This window comes from Mastigoproctus giganteus, chromosome 12 (assembly GCF_048544385.1).
Source record: "Mastigoproctus giganteus isolate SK-2022 chromosome 12, ASM4854438v1, whole genome shotgun sequence".
NCBI classification, from domain to species: Eukaryota; Metazoa; Arthropoda; class Arachnida; order Uropygi; family Thelyphonidae; genus Mastigoproctus; species Mastigoproctus giganteus.
Window position 1 is genome coordinate 54,111,963 of NC_143586.1, and position 15,931 is coordinate 54,127,893.

At 35.6% G+C, this 15,931-nt stretch overlaps 1 protein-coding gene across 1 annotated transcript in view; it reads right to left on the bottom strand.

The window, feature by feature from the left end:
• Positions 1–15,931, bottom strand: part of LOC150077070 (U11/U12 small nuclear ribonucleoprotein 48 kDa protein-like) — a 144,176-nt gene that overhangs the window by 34,529 nt on the left and 93,716 nt on the right. The window contains exon 6 of the mRNA XM_090386089.1: positions 3,633–3,748. Within this exon, the coding sequence (XP_090242215.1) occupies positions 3,633–3,748 (116 nt within the window). The remainder of the gene's footprint in view (positions 1–3,632; positions 3,749–15,931) is intronic.

Sequence of the window (15,931 nt, forward strand, 5' to 3'; positions counted from 1 at the left end):
GGCCTTGTACAAAGGGATAATTACCTTCTCATTCTTGCTAGCAAAGTTTCTGTATATCGCTGACAAAGCCCCATGAGCTGTCCTGGCAGCATACCTGCACTGCTCAGAGAATTTCATATCTGACTGTATGATTACTGCCAGGTCTTTCTCATTTTCTTCTACCCTGAGTCTAGTACCACACAGTTGATAAATTACTGCTACCAATATGCAGTACCTTGCCATTTCTCAGCCCACTGACCCAATTTTCCTAGATCTTGTTGTAGTAGCTCACACTGATTATTGTTTTTAACCACCTTGCCAACCTTTATATCATCTGCAAACATCATTATCAATATCATTAATACTGAAAATAACAATTGGCCCCCACACTGAACTCTGGGTGACTCCACCGATAACATTAATTCACAAATAGCAGTGCCGACTGATAACCACTCAGTCTTTTTCCACTTGACCATCCCTTTATCCATAGCAGTAACTTTTCTTAATGCCACAATGTTCCAGTTTATACTGCAGTCTTATGTGCAACAGTATCAAAAGCCTTCCTGAAATCTAAGTATATGACATCAATATTATTTTTTGCATCCAGTTCCTTGGTTACTGCATCATAGTAACCTATCAGATTGGTTAGACAAGTCTGCCCCTTGACAAATCTATGCTGCGACTGCAGCATAATTGCATTCCTGTCCATATGGTCCTATATTACTTCTTTACCCAGTGACTCCATTATATTCCCTGGTGCTAAGGTAACAGGTCTATAATTACACATGACTTTTGACCTCCCTATGAATTGGGGATACATTTGCACATATCCTGTCCATAAGGAATTCTGAATACAAGGATGCCCTTATAATTATGGCTAAAGGCTTGCTTACCCCCTTTTTTGCCTCTTAATATGATTGGACAGATCCCATCCACTCCAGGTGCCTTTTTTATGTTCAGCTTCAACAATTCCTCATCCACTTTCCTTTCAGTTATCACAAAATCATTTAGCTCCCCATTGGAGTTTGATAAACTTCTGGCATCCCTTCCCCTAAAGAATTCCTCACGTGTTAATGTAGATGCAAAATACCTATCAATTTGTCAGCAACCTGAGCGGGATCATCAACAGTTAACCCACTGATATTAAGTGACCCAATGTGATTCAATCCTTTACTCCTACTGTTAGTACTCCCATCAAGTGTTCATTCTCCTCTTTTAATAACTTTGCTACTGCAGTTTTAAGTCCACTGCATTTGTTATTATCAACTCTATGAGCCAGACAGTTTTTTAAAAGAATCCTAAATGCCTGCAAGTTATTCGGAAGAAGGTGTCCAGCCTTATACTCTGCACCACCACTTTTCAATGATATTGCCAAGAAAAAGCTGCTTTCAATTTGACATTTTTTTTTTATTAAGAAAATTGTCGCCATAATGAGATATAGCTGGGAATCACTTTGATTACTGTTATCTGTAGCAATCAATAATGACTTCAGAACCAACCATAACTACCGCTTCTTTCTTTCCTTTGTGTAATTTCCCACAGAGTGGTAGTGAAATTGTGTAATTTTATAAGGTATGTTCTTTTTGTTCTTCCACGACCATTTTTTGCTATTTCATTATTGAGAAGTATGGCATATTTCTGAATAATGCACCTACATAATTCATACAACTGGGAGCAAGATAATGTTCTCTAATGAACTATGAATAAACATTTTCCATGTATGACCTTAAAATCCATCTAAAGATTATACCTTGGATTCCAACAAGTTCCAGCTTTTACAGTAACCTCATGTGGTGGACTGGGACATCAATTGTCCTTTGGTAAAATCAAAATAAACAATGTTGAAGATGGTTCCTACATCTAACTTATGTTTAAATAAACTGGGGAAAATTATAAGACTGCACTTGGAATACTATGTCAATTTTGAAAATTGCACCTTAAATAAGACATTATTGATCTTTGAAAGGTTCTGGAAAATGGGCAACGTACCTGTTACTTTTTTCATTTTTTTTTTTTTCATGTATGCCCCCATATTGCATTTATGATCATTACCTTCCATGATTTTTCCCTACCATTAAAGTCAGATTGACCAGTATGTAGTTACCAACTTCACTTTTAGCACCACCTTTAGGTACTGGTATGCTGACCCTTCTCCAATCCAAAGGAATCTCCAAAATCCAATGATGTCCTCATAATTATCTTAATGATTCAATAGCTGCTCCCAGTGCCTCCCTCAAAAACTGATGCCATCAATTCCAGAGAGCTTACTTACTTGCCTTTAGGCTTGAAATTCTTTCGAATAAATAATCTTCTATAATTGAAAAATTAATAATTTCATAGTTTCATTCACACAATTTTTACTCACCGTGAAGGCTTTTTCATTTGTAAAGACCAATAAAAAGTACCTGCTAATTCTTAACTTCTTTTACCTAGGACCTTCCCGCATCCATAATGCAAAGATTTGATCTGATTCATTCTTTTCTTCTTTGTATTTATATACATAAAAAAACTCCTGTTTTTTGCTCTCTTAGCAAGTGATTTCTCATAATTAGCCTTTGCTAGCCTAACCTCTTTTCTGTGATACTATTTACAGATCAACTTGCAGCTGATGTAGCCGTTATTACTTTTTCATCATTCGGTACATTTCCATCCATTTCTGCTCTTTTAAACTGGAAGCTCACTATTCATCCATCTTGGCATACTCCTCATGCTACATTTTCTTTATATTTTAAATACATTCATGGCTTCCATGACTACTGCTTTAAATATATCTGACAATTCTAATATAGTCACTCTCCCTGTACAATCTGTCTGGTTCATGTAACAAGCTGATACAAATAACATAGCTGATTTTAAAATTGTTCCACATAGCAAGTTTCCCTTTCAATTGCACCAATCAATAAGGAGGAGAACTGAAATCATCCATGATAAGGCATTTGCACTTGCTCACCCATTGTCTTTATGTAAGGTTCATGTCATACTCTTGTGCCACAGAACCTATGACATTACTCACTGAGAAACCTCCATAGCCAGGTGGGCAGGAGCAGCAGTGCGTAGCACGCGCTTCTTGATTAGACCGGGGTTCGAGCCAGTGACCACCAAATACGTAGGATGTGGAAAGGTCAGGGAATGACCACCGCATATCCCCAGAGCCATATGGCCTTAGTTGCTAATGCTCCTAAAAACCAAATAACAAACAACAAACTGAAAAGAAATGTGTTTCCTCACTACAAGTGTGGACAGAGAATTCTTTAAATACTGCTGTTTTTGTTTGAAATGCTCTCATGCTGATGATATGAAGTTAGCAAGCAATAAAGTTTATCATTAAAATATAAAACAAAATAAAATCCTAACGTAATAAACTCCTTAACCACATGAAAAATACAAAATTCATTAGTAAAAAGGTGGTAAAAAAATTGAAATTTTATTTTACATGATAAACTGACATCTTTTAGGATTGGAATAAAGAAATGATATACAAAGCAAAAGGGCTAAAAAGCACTTATGCTTAGCTATTTTGTATCCTTATCATCAACACAAAACTACTAACAAGTGATTATTAGTGATAAAAATGCACCATTGTTTTAATTATAATGTATAAAATTATCCATACACAGTTTAAAATTTACATAATTAAAAACCATATAACAAACCTCAGTATATGTTTTCTTTGTTATATGGACATTTTTTGCCCGATATGATGGTCGACGACGTTTATAGTCTCTTTGCTCTGCAAGAATTTCTAAGCGACTTTTAGGTTTACCATTATCTAGTTTCAGTTGGGAAAAAAAAAAAAGAAAAAGAAAAATTTTACATTTATAATAATTTTGTTATTTACATTGTTAATAAAAAGGCTAATAATAAAAAAATAACAATTATAATTCTTAATATTTTAAGAATAATTGTTATTGAATGATAATAATGAGTCTGTGTAATCTGAAGTAAACCATCAACAATACAGCAAATGAGACCAAGGTGAATTTTACATTAGTGAGAGTCCTGATTACATAGAATGATAAAATAAGTGTACTTTGTAATTTCATTTATTAAAATTAATAATATAAGATGTCTACAGGATATTTTATCTTGTAACATCCTATTTTGTTACTTTATAGGATTTTTTATCCTATGAAATAAATTAAAAAAATGTAATTATGCAATTAATTTAAAAACATACCCAAAACATAATGATGCATAATTTATAAGGTTTCCACCTTTTCAATGAAAACTCCAAACACAAGAGATGCACCAATGTTTTAATTATAATGTATAAAATTATCTATGCAAACAGTTTAAAATTTACACAATTAAAAACCATATAACAAACTTAATACTGGCAAAAATAATGGTCAACAACCCATAGTACTTAGTAGTGTGTATGGGTTGAAGGTTGAGAAGACGAAAGAAGAAGATACTTATTGACATTAGACTTGAACTTCTGTAGACTGTAATTTTCAGGAAATAAGTATGAAGGAAGGTTGTTCCAGAAAACGGCAGTTGAATGAATAAATGAGGAAGATGAAAAGTTGGTTCTGTGAGTTTGAAGTTGGACAGTAAATGGATGTTGGCTGGTGGCGGCACGTGTTCGGACTGTTTTGATAGAGAGAGCGGGAATTATAGAAGCCGATTCAGAACAACAGTGCCCATGGAAGTATCTGTAGAAAAGGCATGCAGCAGAAACAGTACGTCTATGAGACAGAGAGTGGAGAGACTCTGTGAGAGATGAGTCATTAATTAACCTAACTGCACTCTTCTGAATGGAATCTAGAAGCCTGAGAGAGGTTTCAGGGGCACCGCCCTAGATGTGGGAACAATATTCCATGGTAGGGCAGATTTGTGATCTGTACAGAGTGAACAGGTGTTTGGAAGAAACGTAAAGATGAGAATGAAAGAGAAAACCCAGTTTTTGGATGCAGAGGTAGATATGTAATGTGTTTATGCCAAAAGAGATTAGAAGTCAGGGTAATCCCAAATAGAGATATATGATCATGCCTAGAAATCAGAGTGTCTTCAAAGGTAATCACAGGAGAAGAATTCTTTTGTGAGATATAAGACAGGACTGAGTTTTAGAAGGATTGAAGTGGTTGAATCTGGAGATTAGCATTTAAGGAATTGGTAGTGGATATTCCAGAGGTTGAAGCTATTTGTGCAGGCCAAGGTTTCTCAAACTGGAAAGTGGAATGCAATGTGCTATCGTCAGCAAAACTGTTTATAGGATTTCTGGTCAATGGAAGAAGGTCATTAATGTACAAGAGGAAAAGAGTGGAAGAAAGGACTGAACCTTGGAGAACACCAGCATTAGTGAAGAAGTTTAGTGGAAGACAGAGAGCCATCTACCATCACCCACAGTGAGTAGTCAGAGAGAAAACTGGATACCCAATTACAAAAAATAGTTGGCAAACCATAAGATGGAAACTTATTTAGAAGACCTTTAAGCCAATCACAAAGCCTTTGAAATGTCAAGAGCAACTGCTTGAGTTTCACAAAACTTTTCCATTGAATTTGTCCAAAGATGGGTAACAGAAACCAGAATATCACCAGTGGAACGACACTGACATAAACCATACTAGCGATCTTTGATCACATGGAAGGTTTCTAGATAGTTTAAGAGTTGGCAGTTAATTAATTTCTCCATTACTTAAGAAAGAGTAGAAATAAGTAAAATGGGACAATTGGATAGGAGAGATTTATCACCCTTTTTAGGGACTGGCTGGATATGAGCAAATTTCCAAGCAGAAGGGAATGAGAAGCGAAAAAAGGTGACACAGAACAGGAATAAGTTCAGGAGCATAGGTTTTAAGAACAAGTGCTTTACCTTTGGCTAAAGTGGCAATAGAACCATCTGGTTTTGAGGATGTGGGAACAGAGATGGGTAAAAGTTGCAGCCAATAGCTTTGGCAAGAGACCAGAATGCTCGACTACCATTTGAAGAAGAAGCAAGTTTTCTACTCTTAAGCTTGTTCGATATCTAGTTTGGACTGATTAATAACTGCTTTACAATTGTTGCAAGGTTTAGTGTAGGCAGAAAATGAACCTGGAGATTTGAATACAAGCCAATTGCATTCTTAACTTAAAGAGCCTTCGCGCATTTATTGGAAAACCAAGGTTTAGATAAAGGACGATATTCTGAAGTGGAGAGTGGAATACAGAATTTCATTCCTACAAAAATAATTTCACTAGCATGATCTGAGCAAACATTGACATCAGAAGATTTGAAACGGTAATCTGATCAAGGAAAGAAGAAAAGAAACCTCGCAAATTATACCATTTTGCATTTTTGTAATGCCAAACAACCTTGTGTTGTTTGGCATTACAGTCACAATAGAAAGTCACCATTGCATAAGAGACGATCAAAAAGTTGTGATCTGAGGTGTTTAGAGCAGCGTTTCCCAAACTGTTCCGTGAGATGTGAACAAGTGTTCTGCGAAAAATCGTAATTAATAATTTAAAAAATAAAATAAAATAAATAAATTTTGCATATTTGCAACATACACTATTTTTGTATCATTATAATATTTAACATAATTTTTTTTCAGTTGTTAATATACTGGCATAGCCTAAAATCAAATAGACCGCAGAACACTATTTTGGTGGGTTTCACAAAGAGAAGTATGCGTAGAGGTAATGACACTTACAAAAAAAGTAGCAATGTGGTAATCTAGTATCCATTCATATGCGATTTAGCCTGGAGTACACAGGTTGAAGGAGAGGAGGAAGCAAACCGATATTATAACTTAACTCACTTCCTTGTATAAATTTTTTTTTGATAATTATTAGTATTTTGAAATATTATTTTTAAAATACGTGACCACGGTTTTGTGGTTGAAAAAGGAACTTTAAAATGAGAAGCAAAGTACTTCTAGTAGTGCAACTGTGGTCGATGAAAATGAACACAATATTGTCACACTTCAAAGTGAGGATGAATAATCGCAGCCTTTTGTTCCCCAAAAATCCGAAGTGAAAAAACAGGAACCAACTAATAAAAGACCAAACGAAAGTATAATAACAGTTATTTGAATTTCGGCTTTACATGTGTTGAAAATAAAGGTGCACCTGATGCACAGTGCGTAGTCTGTAATAAAATATTAGCAAACAGTTCTTGGCTCCCGCTAAACTTGTGTTTTGTAAGTGTTCTGTGAATATGTTGTGAGATAAAAAGTGTTCTGGGACTAAAAAAAAGTTTGGGAAACGCTGGTCTAGAGGACCACTCACCTCGACTGTGTACTTAGAAGGGTTGTTTGTGAGAAAAAGATCAAGCATGTTGGCTGCATGGTTAGGATTGTCTGGTAGGTAAATGAATAATTTTTGCGAGGTCATTAGTAATTGCAAAATACTTAGCATATTGACCAGGTGGGTCAGTGTAAATAGAAAACAGAAGCCAGCTGAAGCTGTGAACATTAAAATCACCAAGGAAAATTACCTCTCTTAGGAAAGTTAGACCAGAAAAGTTCCAGTTTCAAAGAGAGGAAGTCAAAGAATTTCAAGTGATTGGTGGAGGCAAGAGAACAATAGAGGCAACAGATGAATTCGACAGAACGTGGTAGAGAGATTTTAAGCCAGTGAAGATCGAAAAGAGGAGATTCCAAATTAAAGTCTCTGACAGGAAATATCAGAAAGAATGGACACATGCACAAGTACCACCTTTAAGTGAAAGGAATCACACAATGAAAAATACGGACAACTGAGATGAGCAGTGTTTGGATCAATTGATAACTGAAATTCTGTTCTGAAAAAGTACAGGGTGTTTGACACACTAAGTGGAAATAGACATCACTGAGATTAGAACTGAGACCATGTATATTTGTGAAATGAACGAGAAAGTGTTTGGGAGGTTTAGATCTTTTTGCAGATAAGCTATTATTTTGACAATTGATGGTGTATTCAGAAGTAAGAAAAGGTGGCGAGGACATGCTGTATGAAGTAATGAAATATTTGGATATGGCGTACACATAGAAACAATATATCCAGCTCCTTGACATAATGTGGTCTCAACAATGGCCCCGCATACACACTACTCGGACTTCATCCAATCACTATTTGGCAGAGTAGAGGCAGCAAGATTATACACTAGCTGATCTGGAAGCCTCCCAGAGAGTTACCAATAGGTTCTGTCCGTGGACCAGCTAGAAGCCGGCCTGTGAATACCATTTCAGAACACCAAACTAGAAGTTTCTTCTAGTTTAAAGAGTATTTACTAGGCAATTTAAACAATAAGAACTTTCTACTAGTTTAAAGTGCCCAGTAAATACAATTGTCTTAATGATTACAACAAACTTTGTCTTTGCAATATTCTTTACCCTCTCATTTCAAAAATGGCAAATGCCATTTTTTAAAAGCGGAGACTTATTGTGACTGCCTCATTTGGATCTAACTGACTGCTCATCAAATGAGAGACCAGCAAATCCCAAAACAGGCTACAAGAGCTGGCAGATCACTTTTATTTGTTATTGATCAAACAGCCCTGCTATTTGATGAAACGGGCTATTAGAGTCTTCACTTTTAAACTGTTCCATGGAGGCTATCATGGCCTTTATGACTGCCTCCATGGAACATTCTCCACCAGCTTTTTGTAAATGTCTGATATTTTCTGATATTCGACCTTTAAAAGGGATGACCAGTTCAGCTGTTTTTTGAGCAGTTCCTCCTTACATGCATCTGATGATCACGTTCATTGCAGATGTTCTCTATAGGATCAACGTCATAGCTCTAGGCTGGCCAGTCCAACTTTTCAATGCTCATGTCCTCAAACCAGTCCGTCCCAACAAGCAGTATGATATGGAGCACTGTCCTGATACAGGTATGAGCCTTCTCCGATGTGCTGCCACAACGTAGTAAAGCATTATTGTCCAGGACCTCTAGATAGAGCTTAGCATACATAGTTTGTTCAAAACAAACAATGGTCCCAGGATAAACCATGAAAAACAGTCCTTTTGCCACACTTCATTGTTGAGATAATATAGTCTAAACAATGAAATGGATGGAGACTGAAGAAAGTAACCTGTAGGTTGTAGTTTGCTTTTATCCAGGCATCCATCTCACCCAGGTGTGACCACCAGCATGGTAGACCAAGTACCATGACTTGCCACTCCCTTTTCCCTGTACAACTTTTCACTGATCTATAGTCCCAGTATCTCCCTGAAAGCCTGTTGTGTTCTGTTAGAATGTCGACCTCTTCCTTGCGGACAATTCTTTGCAGGATTCTTTTGTCACATTCTGTCAGCTTTGGAGATTTTCTAGGTGTCTTTGTGATGGTGTCAGTGCCAGTCCACTTCCATTTGCAGATCACATCACAAATCATTAACCTATGGATTTCAGTGACACCGAAATGTCATGTACAGACCAACTGCTTATGTGGCACCCTATTATAATCGCATGCTGGAAATCTGCTAATTTTGTCAATTGCGGCAGCTTGTATTCCCAATCATATTACAGCCTCCTCGAAGGCCTATGAACACATTTATAGTCACTAGTAGCTACCCCTTTTTTGGGCCCAGAAGCAAAGAACATGTTCGGGCCCTACTTAATTAATGAAAATTGCAAAAACAGGAAGCAACCAAAGATGCCAGAGACAAGGCAATTGCCTTGCCTGCCTACATGGTAGCTATGCCACTGTTTATAGTCATGTTTGACACATAGGACATGATTTAACTATTGATGGAGGGGTACCTGGATATTAATGGTAGGGCAGCATATATTAAATACAATCTGTTAATTGCAGTAATAATTTATGAAATGTAAGGTATGTTTACCATATTCTGACCAGAAGTAAGCAACTGAGAGCAAAGTGGAGGAGAAATTGTTGAAGTTAAACATAAGAAAAGCACCTGGGGTGGATGGGATCTATCTAGTTATATTAAAGGAGGCGGCAAAGCAACTAAGCAAACCCTTAGCCATAATTATGAGAGCATCCTTGGACTCAGGGGAGGTTCCCACGGACTGGAGATGTGCAAATGTATCCCCAATTCACAAAGGGGGATCGAAGGGTGACACGAGTAATTACAGACCAGTTAGTTTAACTTCTGTTCCGGGTAAAATAATGGAGTCACTGGTTAAAGATGCATTGTAGGATCATCTAGACAAGACTGCAGTAATAATTCAGACACAGCATGGGTTTGTTAAGGGAAAGTCTTGTCTGACAAATTTGATAGGATATTATGAGGTGGTTACAAAGGAACTGAATGCAAAAAATTATTTTGATATCATATATTTGGATTTCAGGAAAGCTTTTGACACTGTTGCGCATGGAAGACTATTGTACAAATAGGAGCAGAATGGTATTAAGGGTAAGTTGCTACAATGGATAAAAGGATGGTTAAGTGGGAGAAGACAGAGGATGGTAATCAATGGGTGCTGCTCTTCTTGGACTAATGTTATTAGTGGAGTCCCACAGGGTTCGGTGTTAGGTCCACTGTTGTTTTGTATATTTATCAATGATATTGATAAAGGTATATCAGGCTTAATGTCGAAGTTTGCAGATAATACAAAGGTTGGCAGGGTTGTTAATGACAGTAATGGCAGTGTGCTACTGCAACAGGATCTAGATAATTTGGGCAGATGGGCTAAGAAATGGCAACTGAAGTTTAACCTTGACAAATGCAAAGCACTGCATATGGGTAGAAGTAACCCCAGAGAAACGTACCAACTGTGTGGTACTACACTTAAGGTGGTAGAAAATGAAAAAGACCTTGGAGTAATTGTGCAGTCAGATATGAAGTTTTCTGAGCAATGCAGACAGGCTGCCAGGGCAGGTCATGGGGTTTTGTCAATGATATATAGGAATTTTGCTAGCAGGGAAAAGGAGGTGATTGTCCCTCTGTATAAGGCTATGGTCAGGCCACGCCTTGAGTATTGCGTACAGGTCTGGAGGCCTCATTTTAGGAAGGATGTAGATTTACTTGAGCGTGTACAGAGAAGGGCAATAAGATTGGTGAGGGGAATGAAGGGATCCTCTTACCAAGAGAGGCTTAAGTTCTGCAAATTGCAGTGGCTGGAGACTAGGCACCTGCGCGGTGATCTGATTGAGGTGTATAAGGCCTTGAATGTGTTGAGCACACTGAATTCTGATGGGATCCTTCCACTTGTTCAGATTACGAACCTAAGGGGGCATAAATTCAAATTAAGAAAGGACAGATGTAGAATAGATGTGCGGAAATTTGCCTTTAGACAGCGGGTGGTTAATTTCCGGAACAAACTTCCATCTGTCGTTGTGGAAGTTGATAGGTTGAATAAATTTAAGGAACCAACTGGACAGGCATTTGGAGGGAATGGTGTGATTTTTTTTTTTTTTTTTTTTTGGCTGATGCTGCATAAGCTCATACACTTGCTTTCTTGCATCACATACTACTACTACTACATCAAGAGAGGCTACATACAGTAGTGGACTGTATGTAACTCTGGACACTGTTTTTATTTCAAATTTAGACATTCTCTTCACTTTTCCATTGTTTCATATTTTACATCCAATTGATATTTGCCAGCCAAATATATTTAAAGTTGATCTTTATAGTTACTATTACAAAAAAATTACCATTTAATGAAACAAACACAATTTTTGGTCAATATGTGTACAATTTATATTTTTTTAAATTTCATTCAATTACACATTCAAATGGCTGCAAATGTCATAGACATGTGATTACTGCCCATTTTATCATACCACACGTTGCATCCAATCAGGCATTGTTTACATTTATGTGGTGCATTATTTTATGACTAACGGCATGTGATGTGAACATCACTTTGAGTGTAAAGTTACTCTTAAAATATATTTTTTTTAACTATTTTACATGCCTAATTTATAAAATAACAACACCCGAATTAATTGGTCACCTTCTAAACATAGCAAAGCAGTTACGTGTCATGAGGAGGGTCACAATTATAAAAAAAAATAACAAAATAAGCTTGGAGGCAGAGCTACCAAATCTAGTGTTATGAAAATGTGAAGCCATTACAAAAACTAAAAGTGCCAAAACTGAATGGGTCAAAAAAGGGAAGAATAATTTGCTGAATGGCCCTAAGGAAGTCACAGAAGAAATTCTAAAAACAAAAGAAATTTTAGAAGTGTTTGGATAGAAAGTTACTGGCAAAACAATTAGAAAAGTTATGCAAAAATGATTTCCAGCCAAAAAAAAAAAAAAATTTAGAAAGAAGCTCTGTTCTCAATGGTGTGGGGGATGCATGTTAAGGATGGTATTATACAAATGTGTGTTATCGACAGTACATTAAATGCAAAAAAAAAAATACTAATCGGAGATTCACAACAGGAGACTGCTGTCACTGAAATACTTATGCCATAACATACTGCAGCATCTTGCTGAAAGATGCACTTTGAGGATGGTGTAGCTTGTCACACACCCAAAATCAACACAAAATGGCTGAAAGACCATAACATAACTGTGCTCACAAGGCCAAGTCCATACCTAAACCGACTGAAAATTTGTGGTTAAAGCAGCTTTTTCACACCAAAAATCCCAGCAATAAAAAAGGAACTGACTGAGGCTATCATTCAGAGTTAGTTCAGGGCATCATACTTGAACATCTACAATGTTCAGTAGATTCTATGTCAAGAGAAATTGGAGCTACTTTAAAGACAAAAGGCTTCCCCAATAAAATATAAATAAAGTTTTATACTTAATTACTGATATAAGAGATTTTATGATTGTCCAGATTTATTTTTTTTAATAAACTTATTTTGTATTCCAATCTTGTTTGTTGAGCTATGTTAAAAAGAAATTTGGAATTAGTATTAGCAATGGCCACATGGTGCAAGGAAGCCTATGGCTTATGCTGCACCAGCAAAAAAAAAAAAAAAAAAAAAAAATTAATAATAACAATAAGAAGAAAATTTTAAAAAAATATATATAAATAATAATAATAATAAGAGAAAAGAAATAGACAACCTATGTATTTCTCTCTTCCCATAGGTAATTATCCAACTGACTTTTGAATTTCCCAAAGTGTTAGCCTCTACCACCCATGTAAGTAACTTATTCCAGTAATTTATAAATCACTGGCTAAAGTAAAGCTTCCTGCAATCCAGTCTAAACATCTCTCCTCGCAACTGGAATTTATGGCCTCTAGTTCTAAAATCATTTATAACCATGAAAATTTTATCCTCATTCATTTTACTTTTGCCTCTCAGAGCCTTAAACGCCTCAATCAAGTCTCCTCTAAGGTGCCTAGTTTCCAAGCTGTGCAACCCACATATTCGAAGTCTTTCCTCGTATGGATGCCCTTTTGCCGATCTCACTAGGTGAGTTACCCATCTTTGGACCCTTTCAAGAAGCACAACATCTTTCTTTAGGTGCAGTCTCCATACTTGAACACAGTATTTCGAGTGAAGTCTAACAATAGCCTTATAATTTCTTCAATTACAACTAATACTAGGGCTATCAAGTTTTAACTGTATTTTCTGTTGTTGTTTGTATGATTTTTAGGAGCATTAGCAACTAAGGCCATATTGCTCCAGGATATGCGGTGGTCATTCCCTGACCTTTCCGCATCCTCCGTATCCGGTCTAATCAAGAAGTGCGTGCTACGCACTGTTGTTCCTTCCCACCTGGCTATGGAGGCGCCTCTGTATTTTCTACACTTGTAATTATTTTCCTAAAACCAACATAGTTCATATTGCAATTAATATGATATTTTTCATTCAAAATAAAATAAATAACTTGAATTCAAAGGCAGTAAATAATGATTATAAGTGAAATTTATGTATATTTTTTAAAAATGGCCAGAATTAATTCCAATAGTGTATATAAATATACCTGACAAATCACATATGTGCAAACAAATGGGATGCCTATTTGTACAAGAATTTCAGACTCAAATTCAAAGTGATGTTGTTTTAATAGATTTACTGACAATGTTGCCATGTTTATTTATAATTTTAGTAATATCTATAGAGAAATTTACCCTAAAGAATTTATATTAAAAAAGAATCAATAACAGTTCTGATACTTTGCTTTTCTGAATTTAAAAATTTCACCAAAAGATACAAAAGTTTAATTGATTGTTCTTAGCTATGATAAAAGAAATGTTTAATTTCAAAATCACACACCTGTTATTGGGATTTTCAATATTATGTAAAAATTATAACTGCACACAGCATTAGATATGTATAAATATGCAGTACCAATACAATATTAATTCAGGCTGTAAAAAAACTTCATCAAAAATTGGTGCAAAAACCAATTTCATCAAGTTCTAAAGGGTGATTCAAAAGACACAGCCCACAGTATATTTTTAGTTTTGTTTCAATTATTATTATAAGAGAGATTACAAAAGCTATATGTTAATTATTATAATAAACATTATGGACATGTGTTCATAATTGAACATATGCGCTCTGCTTTAGAAATGACGTGCCATAACTTGGACACCTGTAGATGACCAATGCTAGTATTATAAACACTTAACAATTAATCGCAAATGTTATACATGAATTTTGAATCACCCTATATATGTAAGCAGTTCATACAAAATTAGTGCCAGTTTTGGGTATAATAACATGCTGGATAATACAATTTTGACTATTTTTTCTTTTCCTTTTTGATAATTTTAATGATATTTTAAATCCATCTTTGCACCGTACGTATATAGCCTACTTTGGCACCTGCCTACTGTATTGGTTTCTAGATCCTCAGAAAGCAATATCTTTAATTTGTTTATTTAATTTATTATTATTTTTTTAAACTTATACTTTAGTAGCAGCAGCTTTGATGCCTCTGTTTGTTAATTCTGATACAACGTAAACAACAAATACAGTATTTCCCAACTTTCAAAAAAAAAAATTTTTCCGGGTTACTTTCTTAATATAAATTGTTGTCTTATTGAACACTGTTTTTATTAAATGGATCTTTAATTATTTAATTCACAGCATCTTTATTACTGGATAGGTAGGCAGTGCAACTTTCCTTTTTTTAATATATTTTTCAAATGTACCAGTTGCACGAGATCACCAGCTGATTAATTCATAAACTGATTAGCTGGGTTTTTATTGTGTGCATGCACTTACATGTGTATAGTTATTTGAATATAACTAAAGTAATTATAAATATAATTTATTATATTTAATATAATAAATATATATTAAATTTAGGTGATTAATAGAACGTCTTAAAGTACCGTACATGCATTGCTGCAGAAGCCGGTTAATTGTAGCGTGTGGAGGCTAATTTCCTAAGCAGCAATTATCAAATATACATAAATCACGGAAAAACTCCAATAGTTTTATACAGAAAGCCGATAAAGGTGACAATATTGCCATTTTAGACAAAAACACATACATTAGCAAAATGCGACTCATCCTTCCTGACACAGACACTTACAAAATTGACACTTCTACATATAACATTTCTAGATCAAAAAACAAACTGGACCTTATTTTTAGGAGACTAAGATCAAACAAGGAAATTAACCTCCACGTGGTACAATTAATCGGCTTCCACAGCAATGTCCTTCCACATATGTTTGGTATTATTAAATTACATAAACTCGACCACCCCTTACGACCAACAGTTTCCTTCAGCAAATCTTCTTTCGCCAATCTTTCCACCTTCTTGGTAAAAATCATATCACCCCTCACAAGATTCTCAAAATTTAGAGTTTGCAACACCAACCAGGCCTTTGAATGCATAAACACCACAATTTCTATAGAACATATATTAGCTTCCTCTGATACTGTTTCCTTATACACTAATGTACGATTAGATTTTACATTACAATCCTTATGAGAACTCCTAACAGCACATGATACTTTAATTAAACATACTTCCCTAAGTATAAACAGCTTTATGGAACTTACCTCGCCCCTACTTGATGCCAGCTATTTCCGGTTTCAGGACCAAATATGTGGTCTCGCTATGGGACTAGGAATTTCAGCCCCCTTTTCCAAAATCTATTTAGCTACTATCGAGAACCAAGTACTTCAACCATTTCCCACAGGTATTAA